The 14,742-nt window shown below is 41.9% G+C and overlaps 1 protein-coding gene across 3 annotated transcripts in view; it reads right to left on the bottom strand.

The window, feature by feature from the left end:
* LOC137386105 (cytochrome P450 4V2-like) overlaps positions 1-13,064 on the bottom strand; it is a 47,610-nt gene extending 34,546 nt beyond the window's left edge. For 2 of the 3 annotated variants that reach the window (XM_068072791.1, XM_068072790.1), the window contains exons 1-6: positions 13,022-13,064; positions 9,830-10,031; positions 9,071-9,269; positions 6,980-7,176; positions 5,139-5,335; positions 4,650-4,805 (exon numbers count right to left, since the gene is read on the bottom strand). In XM_068072791.1, coding sequence (XP_067928892.1) covers positions 4,650-4,805; positions 5,139-5,335; positions 6,980-7,176; positions 9,071-9,269; positions 9,830-10,031; positions 13,022-13,051 — 981 coding nt within the window. In that variant the 5' untranslated portion in view covers positions 13,052-13,064. Of the gene's footprint in view, positions 1-4,649; positions 4,806-5,138; positions 5,336-6,979; positions 7,177-9,070; positions 9,270-9,829; positions 10,033-13,021 lie in introns of those variants that run through there. The other variant, XM_068072793.1, reaches the window with a different exon arrangement.
* Between the last annotated feature and the right edge of the window lie 1,678 nt (positions 13,065-14,742).

Raw genomic sequence — 14,742 nt, 5'->3', positions numbered from 1 at the left:
TGTATAAACTCATGCACCGAGTCTTGTACTAGTGAAGGAAAGTAAGGGTGGCACAAAACCTTTACATTGGTGGCAGCAGTGGGATCTCTGATGATCCCAAGAACTCCACCACGAGACTCGCATCGGATCACTGGATTCTGGATTAACTGGGCTTGCCTGAAAAACGGCAACACTGCTCCTACTGGAGGAACTTCCTGGCAACAGGAAGAAACCCAGAGAGAGCTGTGGAAAGCCCTGCAGCAACGGACCCAATAGATGCACTGCTCTAAGAGCAGAAACCTACTGAAGGCTTCGACAGGACTTGCCTAAGGAGGCCGCGCTGCTCCCACTAGAAGAACTTTCTGGTAACAGGAAAAACCCAGGAAGGAGCCGACGGCCACAGACTCAGTAGAGGTACTGCTCTGGGAAGGGAGCAGAAACCTACTGAAAGCCAAACATGGCCAATAGGAGAGCACGAAGCGCCGATTCAGGACCCGACCGACTAGTCGAAGCACTAGAACGGGTGCTATTGATGCCAAGGGCTCAGGACTCCCCAGTACACAGGAAAGGGGATGTAGAGTATTTTATTACTCGCTTTATGGAGGTAGCCGACGCCAACCGGTGGACGGAAGGAGCAACCCTGTTGCACCTCCGAGAAGCACTGGGCGGACAGGCTGAGGACTGTGGACGGGCCGAGGATCAGGAGACAATCTTCAATGCCCTCCGGGCAAGATTCGGGCTATCTGCTAGGCAGGCACTAAGCCAGCTTAATGCCCTTAGACGGGAGGAAGGAACGATACTTCAGGAGCATGCTATGGAGGTATAGAAAGGCTAGTACGCATTGCGTACGGAGAAGGGCCTGTGGAGACACGAAATTACTATCAGTCCTTGAGTGAGGTCAGTCCTTGAGTGAGGTCAGCCCTGACGCTTTCCTGATCCAGGATACCGCCTACACCCCTCTGTGTGAGCGGCAAGGTTGTAGCCCGAAACGAAGGAGGATGACCCCCAAATCTCCTCCACCCCAGACATCGAAAACCATCCCCACCGGACAGGACAGTTGGAAGCCTGCCTTAAAAGCGGCAGGATCGGCACCTTCCCCACCTTGGGAGTGGCAATCGCAAGAATCACGGGTCTACCACAGATGTGGGACAGCCCAAAGGACTGGTCCCGCCCCACTGCAAAAAGAAGGTCCTCCAGGCCTCATGGAAGACGTCTTGGAAAACACCACTAGGGCGCAAGCCTTCAGCCGACCTCACTCCACTAGCTATTTCCTTCCAGGAAAAGTGGAGGGGCGGCCCATCCAGTTTCTCTTAGACACGAGATGCACTACAAACCTGATAAATAAGCAGGTCTTTGACCGACTGCTAGAAACCGCGCAAGACCGGCTCAAGGAGAGTGACAGCCACAGTTTACTGGCTGACGGAACACAGCTCCCCTTCTATGGGATAATCCGGTCGACATTTCGTCTGAGGGACGTGAAGACGAAAGAGGTCTTTGTAGTCAGTCGTCTAAGCGAGGATGCCATATTGGGAATACCATTCTTCATGGCCCATCAGTGTTCTCTCGATTTTGAATAACCAGTGGTCCGAGTGGATGGCAGGCAGCTAGTCTGAACGGACAACTGGACGACTGCTACGGAGTAAAGTACAGGTGATCAGGGGGTGGTGGTTCCAGCCCGAACGGAGATGGCAATACATTGTCGCATCACCACACGGAATTACTGCACCATGGGGCTGATTGAAGGATTTCCCGACAGACCGCCAGTGGCAAGTAGCCTTAATCAGCCAGGACCTAAGGGAAAGGTCATCACCCGTTGTATGAACACGACGAACTGGCCAATGACCTTCCGGTTTGGAACCACAATTGGCACATACACGGGGGTGAAGACCCCACAGGTCGAGGAAAACAGCCCCTTGATTGTACGAAGCCGGTCCGATTTCAGCCAATGAAATTCCGGCTCACCTTAAAAAGTTGTTTCAGTCGGCCCAACCGCACTGTGAAGGGTGAGTCAGACGGAGAGGTTGGCCTCCCTGCTGAGTCGGTATGCCACGGTGTTCAGTACGGACATCGACGACGTAGGAAAGACCTCTGAGGTGGAACACTCCATTCTACTTGGGTAGGGCACTCGTTCGATCCAGGAGCCCCCCGGCTCTTACAGACACAACCATAACTTTTCTTTTAAAGCACTCACTTTCTTTGGACAACGTTAGAGCACTCGAGAAGATGGATAGCGAAGGAAACACATCACTACAGGAGCTACTGACTTCGGTCACAATTAACTTGTGATTGCGAACCTGGAGAAGGGATGGATAGGCCAATGTCGGCAAACGTGATGGCCTACAAGGGGGATAGTACGGAGTTCAACATAGCACGAAGACTGGACTCTGCCATACTGGAGATCACAGAAGAGGGAGTGGAGACGCTGCTGAATGCAACCTTAATAGAGGAGGGAGTGGAGGCCTTGCTCAACGAAACCTTGCCGGAGGAAGAAGAGAAGTGCTGGGTGGCTGCTATACGCACCAAGAGGAGATGGATCAGCCCCCTCACCGGAGTTGTCTTCTTCTCCACCAGCTGTTGCGATTAGGGGGAGTACACCCGTGAGGGAGCCGGAGGAGAACAGACCACGAAAGAAGACAGGGGTGAGGACAATCAAGTATCTGTCTGCCCGGACTGTCACGCAGGTGGAAGAGCAGGTGAGGGATGGGAGCTGGCGGATCTGCCAGTTTGCGACCAGCACCCGGCGGATCTGCCTTCATGTGCTGCAGAACTACGCCGTGTTTATGTGCCCTTGTGATTGGCAGCACGTGTCACGAGACCAGATGCTGATACACGACGCTACTCACCGGCAGGGGGGAGTAGAGCCGGTGGTGTATCTGGTCGACCAGGATACCTGAGAGCAGTTCTGTTAGGAGAACATGCGGGGCTCCCTGACGATGGCTGCCTGCACTCCTACGATAGCGTAAGGAGACGCCGCAGCTCACGAAGAGGAACCCAGCAGGCCAGAACGCAGCCTCATTCCCCGGCCCGGATTTGCCCAGCCTCAACCAGGAGGAGCCAGACGGCCTTGGACCGATCCGGACACCGCATGCTGGTCGAGATAGTGGGACGGACCCAGGGTAGCCAGACTCTCCTGCAGACTCAGTGCAGCTGAGCTTGGCTGTTGGCCCAAGACACACAGGATTGGATGAGGGCTGCGGAAACCATGCAGACAATCCTGAGACAAGGACACCTGGAAGGCCAAGAGCGCCAGTTGCTGCTGGACGAAATGGAGCGCCTCCGCTACGGAGCCCACCAACATGAGGCCCTGGCACAACTGGTGCTCCCCAAGATGTGAATTAGAGACCCTAGTCGCTAATGGGGAGAGTGTGTTGTGGATGGCATCCACCTGCAGTTAAGCCAAGCCAAAGCCGAGTCAAACCAAAGCCGAGCCGAATCAAAGCTGAGTCAAAGCCAAGTAGAACAGAGGCGGGGCCTACCTGCTATATAAGCATGAACATTTGAGTTAGAAGGCAGAGCTGTTCTGGGCCTGTACATTGCATGTGCTTGACTATTCTTGTACTCTTATGAACGAAGCAGAAAATATATGTATAAACTCATGCACCGAGTCTTGTACTAGTGGAGGAAAGTAAGGGTGGCACAAAACCTTTACAATATTATTTCTAGAGCAATTTCTAGGAGAGAGGATAACTCATAAAACTATTTGCGTTGCGAATAAGAGAAAATATGATAGAGCTGACCATTGGTCACTAGCTAATGTCCTTGGATGAACTAGGCCAAATGATTCAGTGATGGAGAAAAATAACAAAGCTTGGTTATTCAGAAGGCAATACACTACGTAATCATTACTACTTCCTGACTTCAACTATCGAGGCTTGACTGTATTGCGGATCTCGCGACAACTTGAGTTTCTTCATCTAATAATAACATATATTTTCAATTTGTAGTTGTCTTTTTGTTTGGAGAGTAATACATTAAAAATTCAGTACAGTGTACAGCAGTACAGTGTATTTCATTGTCACCATGTGACTCTACAGCAGTTCTCTCCTCCATCTGTGGCCTTTATTTAGATTTGTATAGCAATACACTAGCAATATCGTCTCTAAGACATGAATGGTAGCGTATAGTCTATTGATTTGAAAGTCTCCTAGCAATGGGTTGGATGATGTCAGCGATAAAAATATTATATATTTTAGGAATAGCTTGAGACCACTCTTCAACTATTGAATGGAATTTCACTATTCCTCCTCCTTCATCTGCAGAGAATCGCTAATAAGCGCTTTCCATAATTTTACTATCCTCAGGCTGAAAGTAGTTAGCATTGATGTTTACTCTTTGATTCTTGCCCAAGCAATTCACCTCCATTCAGTTCTCATTATTCCCCTACAGATCTCAGCATTATATATACAATTTAGTGTACAAGTATATGACATGTAGAAGGACATGCGCATGTACTTCATGTACTTCATGTATAGCAATTGTGAAAGTTTAGAAAGCAGATTAAGCTTTCTGAACTTTTAAAATTAAGGACAATACTTGGAAAGAAATCTAGTTTCTATTTCATGAAAATTTCCAATTAGTGGAATGTTTCATTTCACACGTTGTTCTGGAACATACCGACCGTGAAGGAAGAAGCATGATAAATCCAAGTAACAGCAACTTAAAAACTCTACCTCAAACATAAATGTATCAACTTCCTCACGAATGTCTTCATCTGATAGAAGGTCCCCATTCTCATCCCTACAATCCAAGAGTGTGTCAAGGAAAGCCTGATTTCTTAAGGTTTCGGTAGCAGAGCCTGACATGGCTGCCCTCCTTTCTCGTATCACCTGTGGAAAAGGTAGGAAGTTTGCTAGTGCCGCAATCCTACACTGGTCAGAAGTGAGCATACGACTACTCAATCTGTATCTTATGGAAAAACATGAGGAGCAAATAAAGACAGACTTGAACAGCAGAGATACTACATACATGTAGGTGTGCTGCTGTATGAAATGGGGGATTCTGATAAATTAACTTACCTTATGGATGAACAGATACAATAACTTACTTTATGGATGTACAGATAAATTAACTTACCTTATGGATGTACAGATACACTAACTTACCTTATGGATGTACAGATACATTAAGGTACCTTATGGATGTACTGATCTATTACTTACCTTATGGGCGTACTGATGCATGAAGTTGATACAACGAGAAGTTCGTCGCCCGGAAGGTGAATTTTCAAAAATTACATTAGGAAAAAGCCAAGGCGTCCGTGACCTCCTGGCAATAGCATCTTTGGTGTACAAAACAGACTTGACATATTCGGATTCCTTGCTGTGTAGGGCATCCATTTGGACCCCCATGGCCGTTTCTGTAACAGGTCTATTTAGTCTGTAAGCAGATTAACTCAATTGGTTCTGAATGCACCAGTTGAGTTGCAAGGAGTTGACTGCTTCAACTCAACCATTTTCACAAAATAGTTTAGGTGTGTTATTCTGTTTAAGTTTAGCAGTGCTATTATTAGCGGTGTGTTATTCTCTTTAAGTTTAGCAGTGTTATTATTAGCGGTTTGTTATTCTCTTCAAGTTTAGCAGTGTTATTATTAGTGGTGTGTTAGTCTCTTTAAGTTTAGCAGTGTTATTATTAGTGGTGTGTTATTCTCTTTAAGTTTAGCAGTGTTATTATTAGTGGTGTGTTATTCTCTCTAAGTTTAGCAGTGCTATTATTAGTGGTGTGTTATTCTCTTTAAGTTTAGCAGTGCTATTATTACTTTTTTTAAGAGCTCAAAGGACCCGTGTTGTAACATTTTAGCATATACCTAACAATACGCGGTGAACATTTAAACTAAAAAACTTTCAGACAAGATAAATGGTGAAAAAATAATTGGGGAAATATATTTCAGTTATCAAAAAAAAACATTTACCATAATAAAACCTTTCTAAAACCTTTTATCATCCACATAGTGAAATATGTGTAGAGATTCATTTGAAGAATAGAGTTTTTAAATGCTTTTACCCTGATAAAAACAGGTGAAAGGATGAACCTGATTAAAACAATTTGGTTTCATTTCTTTCTTAAAGACTGGCGAACATTCTCAACAGTGTTAACTCAAGTTGAGAAATTGCAAAAGTAGAGACATTTGTAAGTTCCAAAGCAACTTAAAAAAAGGAGAGAAATTATAAAGATGATAAACTTTCTATGATCAAATATTATTGTAATGGAGGACAATTTGCATGGAAGTGTTGAAATATATCTAACAACTGAAACATTAATCTATTAAACTCTACAAAAAATATGTTTGATCTAGTTAGTCATTCATTAGTTTAGTTTTCTAATTAATATTGATGATCCATATTACCACATTTGTGAATACAGGAGAGTGCCAGCTATTGTACAGCTGTCAAATCTGAGTACACAGCAGCCAGCGAGCTTAACTGAAGCCCAAATTACACAACTATTCAAATGCTTCTACAACACATTTCAGCAGCTAAAATTATAAAATAAAAAACTTAAGTTAAAAACCAAAATTTCTTCCTTGCACGAACAAGGATCAGCATCAAAATTATGCATAAAATCTGAGTCAATACACTGTTAAGATAAACAGTTGATATAAAATACAGTGTAAGAGTTATCAGAGTCAATCCACTGTAAGACAGACAGTTGATATGTGGAATACAGTGTAAGAGTTATCAGAGTCAATCCACTGTAAGATAGACAGTTGATATGAAATACAGTGTAAGAGTTATCAGAGTCAATCCACAGTAAGACAGACAGTTGATATGAAATACAGTGTAAGAGTTATCAGAGTCAATCCACTGTAAGACAGACAGTTGATATGAAATACAGTGTAAGAGTCATCAGAGTCAATCCACTGTAAGACAGACAGTTGATATGAAATACAGTGTAAGAGTTATCAGAGTCAAACAGTAGCTGAGCGTACTGTTGAATATAAAAACAGTGACTAGCGCAGAGAAAAAGAGGAAATAAGGGATATAACCGGTTTTGTGTCGTTCACCTCCAATGATGTCCAGAGAAAGCAGGGTCAGAAGAGGGAATATATCAACCACCTTGCTACTCTCAAAAACTTCCTCCATCAAAAGATCTCGAAAAGTTGTAGCGTGGCTGTTCATAGTATTCAAGGCATCTTTAAGGATATTGAAGTGAAAACTGGGAGTTAATATTTTTCTTCGCGATTTCCACTTCTTTCCTGAGCTACAGAAAAGGTTAGCTCTGATGCAACTTTAAATCCTCGGACTAATTGGATTTGCTCCATATAATATATATATATAATATATATATAATATATATAGTGTCTGAAGAGTGTGATACTTATTGTACCACATGAAACTATTAGTAATAAAACGTTTCACTTATAGAGTGAAGTTCCACTTTGACATATTTTATACATAATATATATATAATATATATACATTTAATTCTAAAAATACCGTGACAGGTAAAATATTGCTCGATGCTGTTGATGGTAGGGAATGAAGATTGCTGTAAGGATTAACCTACCAGCATTAGTTGGTTACAGCACCAGTAGCATTACAGTTCAGGAGAAAGAATATACATACACGGTTGAGGTGCTATAACACCTAGGAGGGTTAGTAAGATGCTATAACACCTAGGAGGGTTAGTAAGATGCTATAACACCTAGGAGGGTTAGTAAGATGCTATAACACCTAGGAGGGTTAGTAAGATGCTATAACACCTAGGAGGGTTAGTGAGGTGCTCTAACACTTAGGAGGGTTAGTGAGGTGCTCTAACACCTAGGAGGGTTAGTGAGGTGCTCTAACACCTAGGAGGGTTAGTGAGGTGCTCTAACACCTAGGAGGGTTAGTGAGGAGCTCTAACACCTAGGAGGGTTAGTGAGGTGCTCTAACACCTAGGAGGGTTAGTGAGGAGCTAAGGCTAGGGAGGGTTAGTGAGGAGCTAAGGCTAGGGAGGGTTAGTGAGGAACTAAGGCTAGGAAGGGTTAGTGAGGAGCTAAGGCTAGGAAGGGTTAGTGAGGAACTAAGGCTAGGAAGGGTTAGTGAGGAACTAAGGCTAGGAAGGGTTAGTGAGGAACTAAGGCTAGGGAGGGTTAGTGAGGAGCTAAGGCTAGGAAGGGTTAGTGAGGAGCTAAGGCTAGGAAGGGTTAGTGAGGAACTAAGGCTAGGGAGGGTTAGTGAGGAACTAAGGCTAGGGAAGGTTAGTGAGGAACTAAGGCTAGGAAGGGTTAGTGAGGAGCTAAGGCTAGGAAGGGTTAGTGAGGAACTAAGGCTAGGGAAGGTTAGTGAGGAACTAAGGCTAGGAAGGGTTAGTGAGGAACTAAGGCTAGGGAAGGTTAGTGAGGAACTAAGGCTAGGAAGGGTTAGTGAGGAACTAAGGCTAGGGAAGGTTAGTGAGGAACTAAGGCTAGGAAGGGTTAGTGAGGAACTAAGGCTAGGAAGGGTTAATCAAGTTTAAGCACTTTAAAGATGAACTTACACAAGTATTTAGTAGATTTTATGAGAAAGTGTCGGTATTTTCTATCGTTTGTGACTGTTTTTGATGTTTGATGTGATCTGACTCCCAGGATGTTTTTAAAGATTGAAATCGATAAAACTTGATCACGAGTAAATCACCAAGAAAAAGCGTCATAACGACGCCACTCATTACGCGACTGCCCGTCTCTCTCGTTATTCATATCAGCTAGTGCGTTCAATTTGCACCGTTGTGAGTTTCTATTCGGACAGTCTCTTCGCCGAAATGCAACTATAGACGTCATAATGGCATCTCTGCTTAAATCTGAGCGTTCCAAGAAAAGATCTCATTCAAACTAATATATCTTTGGACTGAGTCGGTCTACAAAGACAAAAATTACGTCAAATTGAAGCTTGATGTATTGGCTTTATATTGATATCTTTGATTGATAGATTGCATCACTTAAATGGGGTAAGTTAACTTTTCACTAATGTGTTGGTGAAAAATAAGAATATCCACAGGGCAATTGGTGTCTTTTTGTAGTTCCAGCTAATTACAGAAGCCAGAGCCTTACGGAGAAGAGTCTGAGCTGCATATACTATAACAATAATCATACCCGGAGCTGGCTGGTCGCAAAACTTCAGAGCTAAAATTTTACCTTGTCAGAAGACCAAAGTTGAGCCATTTGTGCAAAAATTGATAGCGATGAGACTTATCGAGGAAATCGTAACTCCTCAACAATTTCTCGACCTGCCTAGCCGTGTAGATTTGTATGTTGTATTCATTTCCTAGTCGCAAAAAGAATGCCTCCTCCTTGCGAAACTTGTCACACAAAGACGTCATCTGATTGAAGAATTCTGAAATACACGAGCAGATTGCTATGGTATTCAACCATCATTATTAAGCAAATAGTTTTTGCTTCATTTCTCAAAAATCAGATGAAGAGTACAAACTAGCAATGACATTTATTGATACTTTCTAATGTTTATCTCTATGATGAGGTGTTCGAGTAGTAATACATCTCTGTACCCCTTCCTAGCAGCAACAAACTTCAAACCGAAATGATGGTTCCATGTTACACCTAGTTAGATTATCAAGTATTACCTAAGCTTTAGATCCTAAGGTGCGCGATAAAGTTACACCTAGTTAGATTAGGAAGTATTACCTAAGCTTTAGATCCTAAGGTGCGCGATAAAGTTACACCTAGTTAGATTAGGAAGTATTACCTAAGCTTTAGATCCTAAGGTGCGCGATAAAGTTACACCTAGTTAGATTAGGAAGTATTACCTAAGCTGTAGATCCTAAGGTGCGTGATAAAGCTTAGCAAACACAACTGGCTAAGGACTTGCTACTGCATTGACTTACTGGCAAACATATTTTAATATTATTTTTAGAGCTATTGTATCCAACTGCCTACCTGTAGGTTCTCTTTCAACTGCTGGCATAGCGCCAATAAGTGGCCAGTCAAGAAGCGATGGCATGGCAGAGAGGTGTTTCACTCTATTTCGCTGTCTCAAGTAAGCAAAAAGCTGGTAGAAAGAGAGAGATATGGCGACAGCTGACAGCAGTGAAGTGAAGGATGGAGCTGTGAAGTGAAACAGTACCGCTTCCATGTTGTCCTGCAACATGAGTGGAGCGTGAATAAATTTCACCCTCCAATGTAATGCTATATAAGTACTAGAACCCTGCACTCCCCGATTCAATTACAGCTCTTCTCCTTTGGTCAGATTTTGCTGAAATGTTAGAAGGTTTGATATAAGTTTTGTGAGACCATAAATTGTAGGACTTCATCAATATGCCGTTAAACACCGTTGCGTACATGTCTGAAGAGATATTGTGCACATGCAATGCAAATGCATCAGTGATATCCAATACTCATACAGTCAATGCAATGTAACAAAACCCTTTCAGCTGTTTAGAACAGAGGTGAATGTAGGATAGGATGCACTAGCCAGCAGTGTATATATTAATTGCCCATAAGGGCATGATAAGAGCTATTTGTTTATGATCGTGCCACATGTTCGGCGACAAATGATAGCCCAAGTACATGAGCACTCGTAAGTCTACTTGAAGGAGTGGCAAAGATGACTCCCCATTCACACCTTTTTTGTGCTCTTTTGGTGTGAGTCTAAGGGAAATGATTGAGCGTGTCCAGTTTGAGTATCAAATGATATCGTTCTGCTTCAGCTTCCCCCATGTCTAACCATTTAGACTCACAAACATGATGCACCTTTGCATGGACATACTGGCTGTGCTCAATAACTACCAACTAGTATGATATGCTAAACTTATTAATATTGTATAGAAAAATTTAATCATTTGAGCGTGCAGATTTAGGTAGAAGCCAAAAATATCACAATAAAACAATAAGATCGTATCTTGTGCTCATCAGCTACTTCTGCAACTATTGAGATTTCCTGTTCACAATATTTGTTACACAAAATGTATTGTTACATTAAAACTGTTTTATGGTATGCTAGCACCTCACTTCAAAATTTTCCAGTTTGATTGTTATGATAAATTCAAATCAAAAAAGATTTACAAACCCCTCTCATTTTCTGCCACCCCTGTTCCAGTAACACTGCAAAACACAAGAATCAATGTAAAGTCATAGTAATAGGGCCACTGAGGTTATGCCTAATTTCCGGTATCTCTGCAGATATGCACTCGTGAGCAGGGAAGGCAAATAATTTTTCTGCAACATGTGTGAATTGGAAAAGCCATGCAGATCAACTAGAAAACAAAGCTCCTTGTAGCACTAGTAGCTAGGCAGAAAACAACAAGCAAAACAATGTATAACATAGAAATTTAGTGATGATGGCGAGTCAAATAAAAGTTGTGCTTTCAAAGAAAATCTTTTCAATGTGATACTAGCAGAGAAAGAATCAACTCCGAATCAACTACCCCAAGTATCTGACGGCTAACTTTAGCAATGAACTATGTGCAAGCCGCAGCAACAGTTTGCTTATCACTACTCCTCGTCACCCAGCTGATGAATGGGTATTATACTCACATCAACTAATGGAAACAAGCTGCAGAACACCTGCACAAGAAGCTTCGAGCTACTTCGCCCATTGCATAGCTTTTGAACAGCATGTTACTCTGAGAAAAAGCCCAAGCTTCTTCATGAACTGCTGTTCAAAAGGCTGACAACAAAAAATAATGAAGTATTTTTTGCAACCATTTAGGCTTATACCAATGGTATAAAACTTCCACAAGTTATAACCTAATAAACCCATAACTAGTCATATCTATCAGTGCCTGCCTTACAACCTGATGACTAATTATAAAATTCAAACTTGCAGCAAAAATAACAACTGAAAGTGCAATGTTTAGAAGAAGCTGGAATACCTGTCAGTTAACTGTGACAGTGTTTTTTTTATTCTCTGGGCAGACATGCACAATGGAATACAAGCTGCTAATTTTAAAGCTGCAATTTTATCAGGAGGGATGATAGAAGCGACCAAACATCCCCAAGGCATAAATGGGTGACTTGAATACATTTTAAGACCAAGTTTAAGATGCAAATAATAAAGTAAGAAAGCATAAAAAATAAGTTGACATACACCGAAATGGAGTGTGGGCCAGTTGCAAACGTTCTCCTTAGCCAGTCCATGTTAGGACTACTGCTAAATTTTTACATAAACAGTTGAAAAAGTAATTGTAAGAAAATGCTTATTTAATCATTACGGTATTACGTTTCAGAAACAAGTACCGGGTACGACGAGTGAGCAGCGGTAGATCTTTCCTTTGGAACAACCGCTGCTCGACCTGTCCGTAAGTACACAATCAAATGCTCCAGGTATCTTTATGCCACATATGATAATACTGGATTCGGTATAAGTAACCGCAGTACCTAAGACTGGTTGGTATGGTGTTAACTAATCGCGGCACATATTTTAAGAGGCTAAGCTTCGCTTTATTTTGTGACTCCAAGCAATAAAATTGACTACGTATTTGTAAAAAATATTTATAATGTCACCGCATTCTGCGTGTATCTTTTTTGTCATATATACTGCAAAATTTTATTTGACATTGCTTTTTATTCGTTTTTAACTACAACAAACTAATTATTGACACAAACGTCATAGACATATAAGGGGTAGAAGTGCTACAGGTGCAGAGGGTTCTATCAGTTACTATTGTGTATTCAATTACTCGTTTATTCATTTATTCAGCACCTGTGTGTATTTGTGCTACACACCTAAGTAGTCATTACATTTATGTACTTGGTCCTATACATGTTGCTATCTACATTATGGTTACCAGGTGAGTTAGACTATTTTTATTACTCATGTATTTTCTTCCAATTGCTAATTATGTTACAATTTCACCAATAGCTAAAGTTCTTACAATGCTTGTCTGTGTTTAGTTCTATTCTTTTTTTATATAAGATGCTATCAGGCTTTAGAGAGCTCTTCTTTCTATGCAATACAATCACAAAACTCACTACTAGCTCATATCTTCTACAAGTACTACAAGTAATATTACAAGCAGCGTAGCACCAACAGGATTCAGAATACATAAAAAATTTATATGCTGCACTATATTTGATTGCACCAGCAGACCAATTATGCAACAGCATAGATCTAAACCCCTGTGCACTTACTTGTTTTCCTACACACCAGGAAACTCGCATTGCACCAGCTGTCAGTTTTCCATCGTTTGGTGTTTGCACTAGCGAAGTGCATTAGTTGCACCTTACTGCTTGGCTGGCTGCTATTGGCTGTTTTTTTGACAGACCTAGGATTAATGACATCTCTGATTAGTGGGACTAGTAGTTTGGAGTTGCCCTTTCTTTGAAGAAAATATTAGAGAGCAATTAACTATTAACTAAAAGAAATAAAATTTATTCTATTGGTAGTAACAATGAGATAAGAAGGCAAAAAACAAATAACACCATGCCAAGAAAGAAGTGACAAGTACAGCCAAAGAGTTCCAATAACTGAATAAAGAAATCAGAGACAGAACTCTGGATTTGGCCTTACCAGACCAACCAACACGAGACACAATCATAAAAAAGACTTGGTCAGACAGAGGCCTCCACTCCAATTAGCCTAGATAAACATAGGACAAATGCGGTTCCCACCATCCAAGTTTAATAGAGACGTAAACGTCGAACTGTTCATTACACAGCTCTGCAACATGGCCACTGCCGACAAATGGGATGACTGCAAAAACCACCTCATACTTTAGAGCCAACTTAGATGGACCTACACCCAAATCAGGCAGAGAATGGAATTCTACAGAAATGTATGACAGCTCAAGGATGTACATTGAATTGGCAGTCGGAAATCGGCTGGACCAAGTATATCACGAACCCCCAAACATGACCTCCATGATTACAGTGTGGAAATCACTCAAGTAGTTAACACTGCATACCCCAAAATGGAGCATGATTTCTGCACTCAGACTAAACATGCGACCACATTACATGGGACTATATCAACACGTAGTCACTATAGCACACAACACCATAGCTGAGGCTGTGAGCATAGCCAGCGTGTTTTTCCAGTTTAAGCACAAAGCAGATGTAAATTTCATCTCAGACATGGACCACAAGTCCACCCTCTCAAACTATATAAATCCCCAAACTCAATCTTATAGTAAAAAGTCTTAAAACTTCCATCACCGCTCAGATTGACTTAATCATTCAGACCAACAAGCCAGCCAGAAACAATCCCCAAACAATCAGTTCCTATCCTACTTCTACTATGAAAAGAATGGTCATCTCAAGAAGGACTTTGAAAAATTAAAAGCAGAACAGTCTGCACAGGCAAGTGAACAGCCATTTATACATTAACTGGTTCTACTCAGCTCAGACCACTGGAACCGGAACAGCCAACACAGGAGCTGAATGATTTACTCACTCACCATACCTACATGTACTTACTCGGGAGCTAAAGGCAAAATGTTTAGCTCATGTGAGTCACTGATACATTCGAAACATGCTGAAAAGCAGCAAGTCAGTTTGTAACTTGCTAAATACAGGATCCAGTGACAATATCTTATACAAAAATGCTTTCAACTACCTACCCTCGAAACTTAAATAACATCTAAAAGGACAAAGGATCACAGCCTTTATAGCCAATGGTAGGGGTTCCTACTTGACAGAATAATCACTTAGCAGTGTAGAATACACAATGTACTGGCGGACTTCTCTTTTTGAGTGGCCAACACTGCTGAAGATGCAATACTCGCCATGACGTTCTTTATGGATAGCCAGTGACACCTACTGCTAAACAGACATATGCTCGTGATAGGACAATGCCTCATCTCATGCACAAACTAGTATGGCGATCCCATGAGTTCCAGGATATAAGTGACCCA

The sequence above is a fragment of the Watersipora subatra genome, chromosome 1 (genome assembly GCF_963576615.1).
Source record: "Watersipora subatra chromosome 1, tzWatSuba1.1, whole genome shotgun sequence".
Lineage (NCBI taxonomy): Eukaryota > Metazoa > Bryozoa > Gymnolaemata > Cheilostomatida > Watersiporidae > Watersipora > Watersipora subatra.
This window is presented reverse-complemented; position numbering and strand designations above follow the sequence as displayed.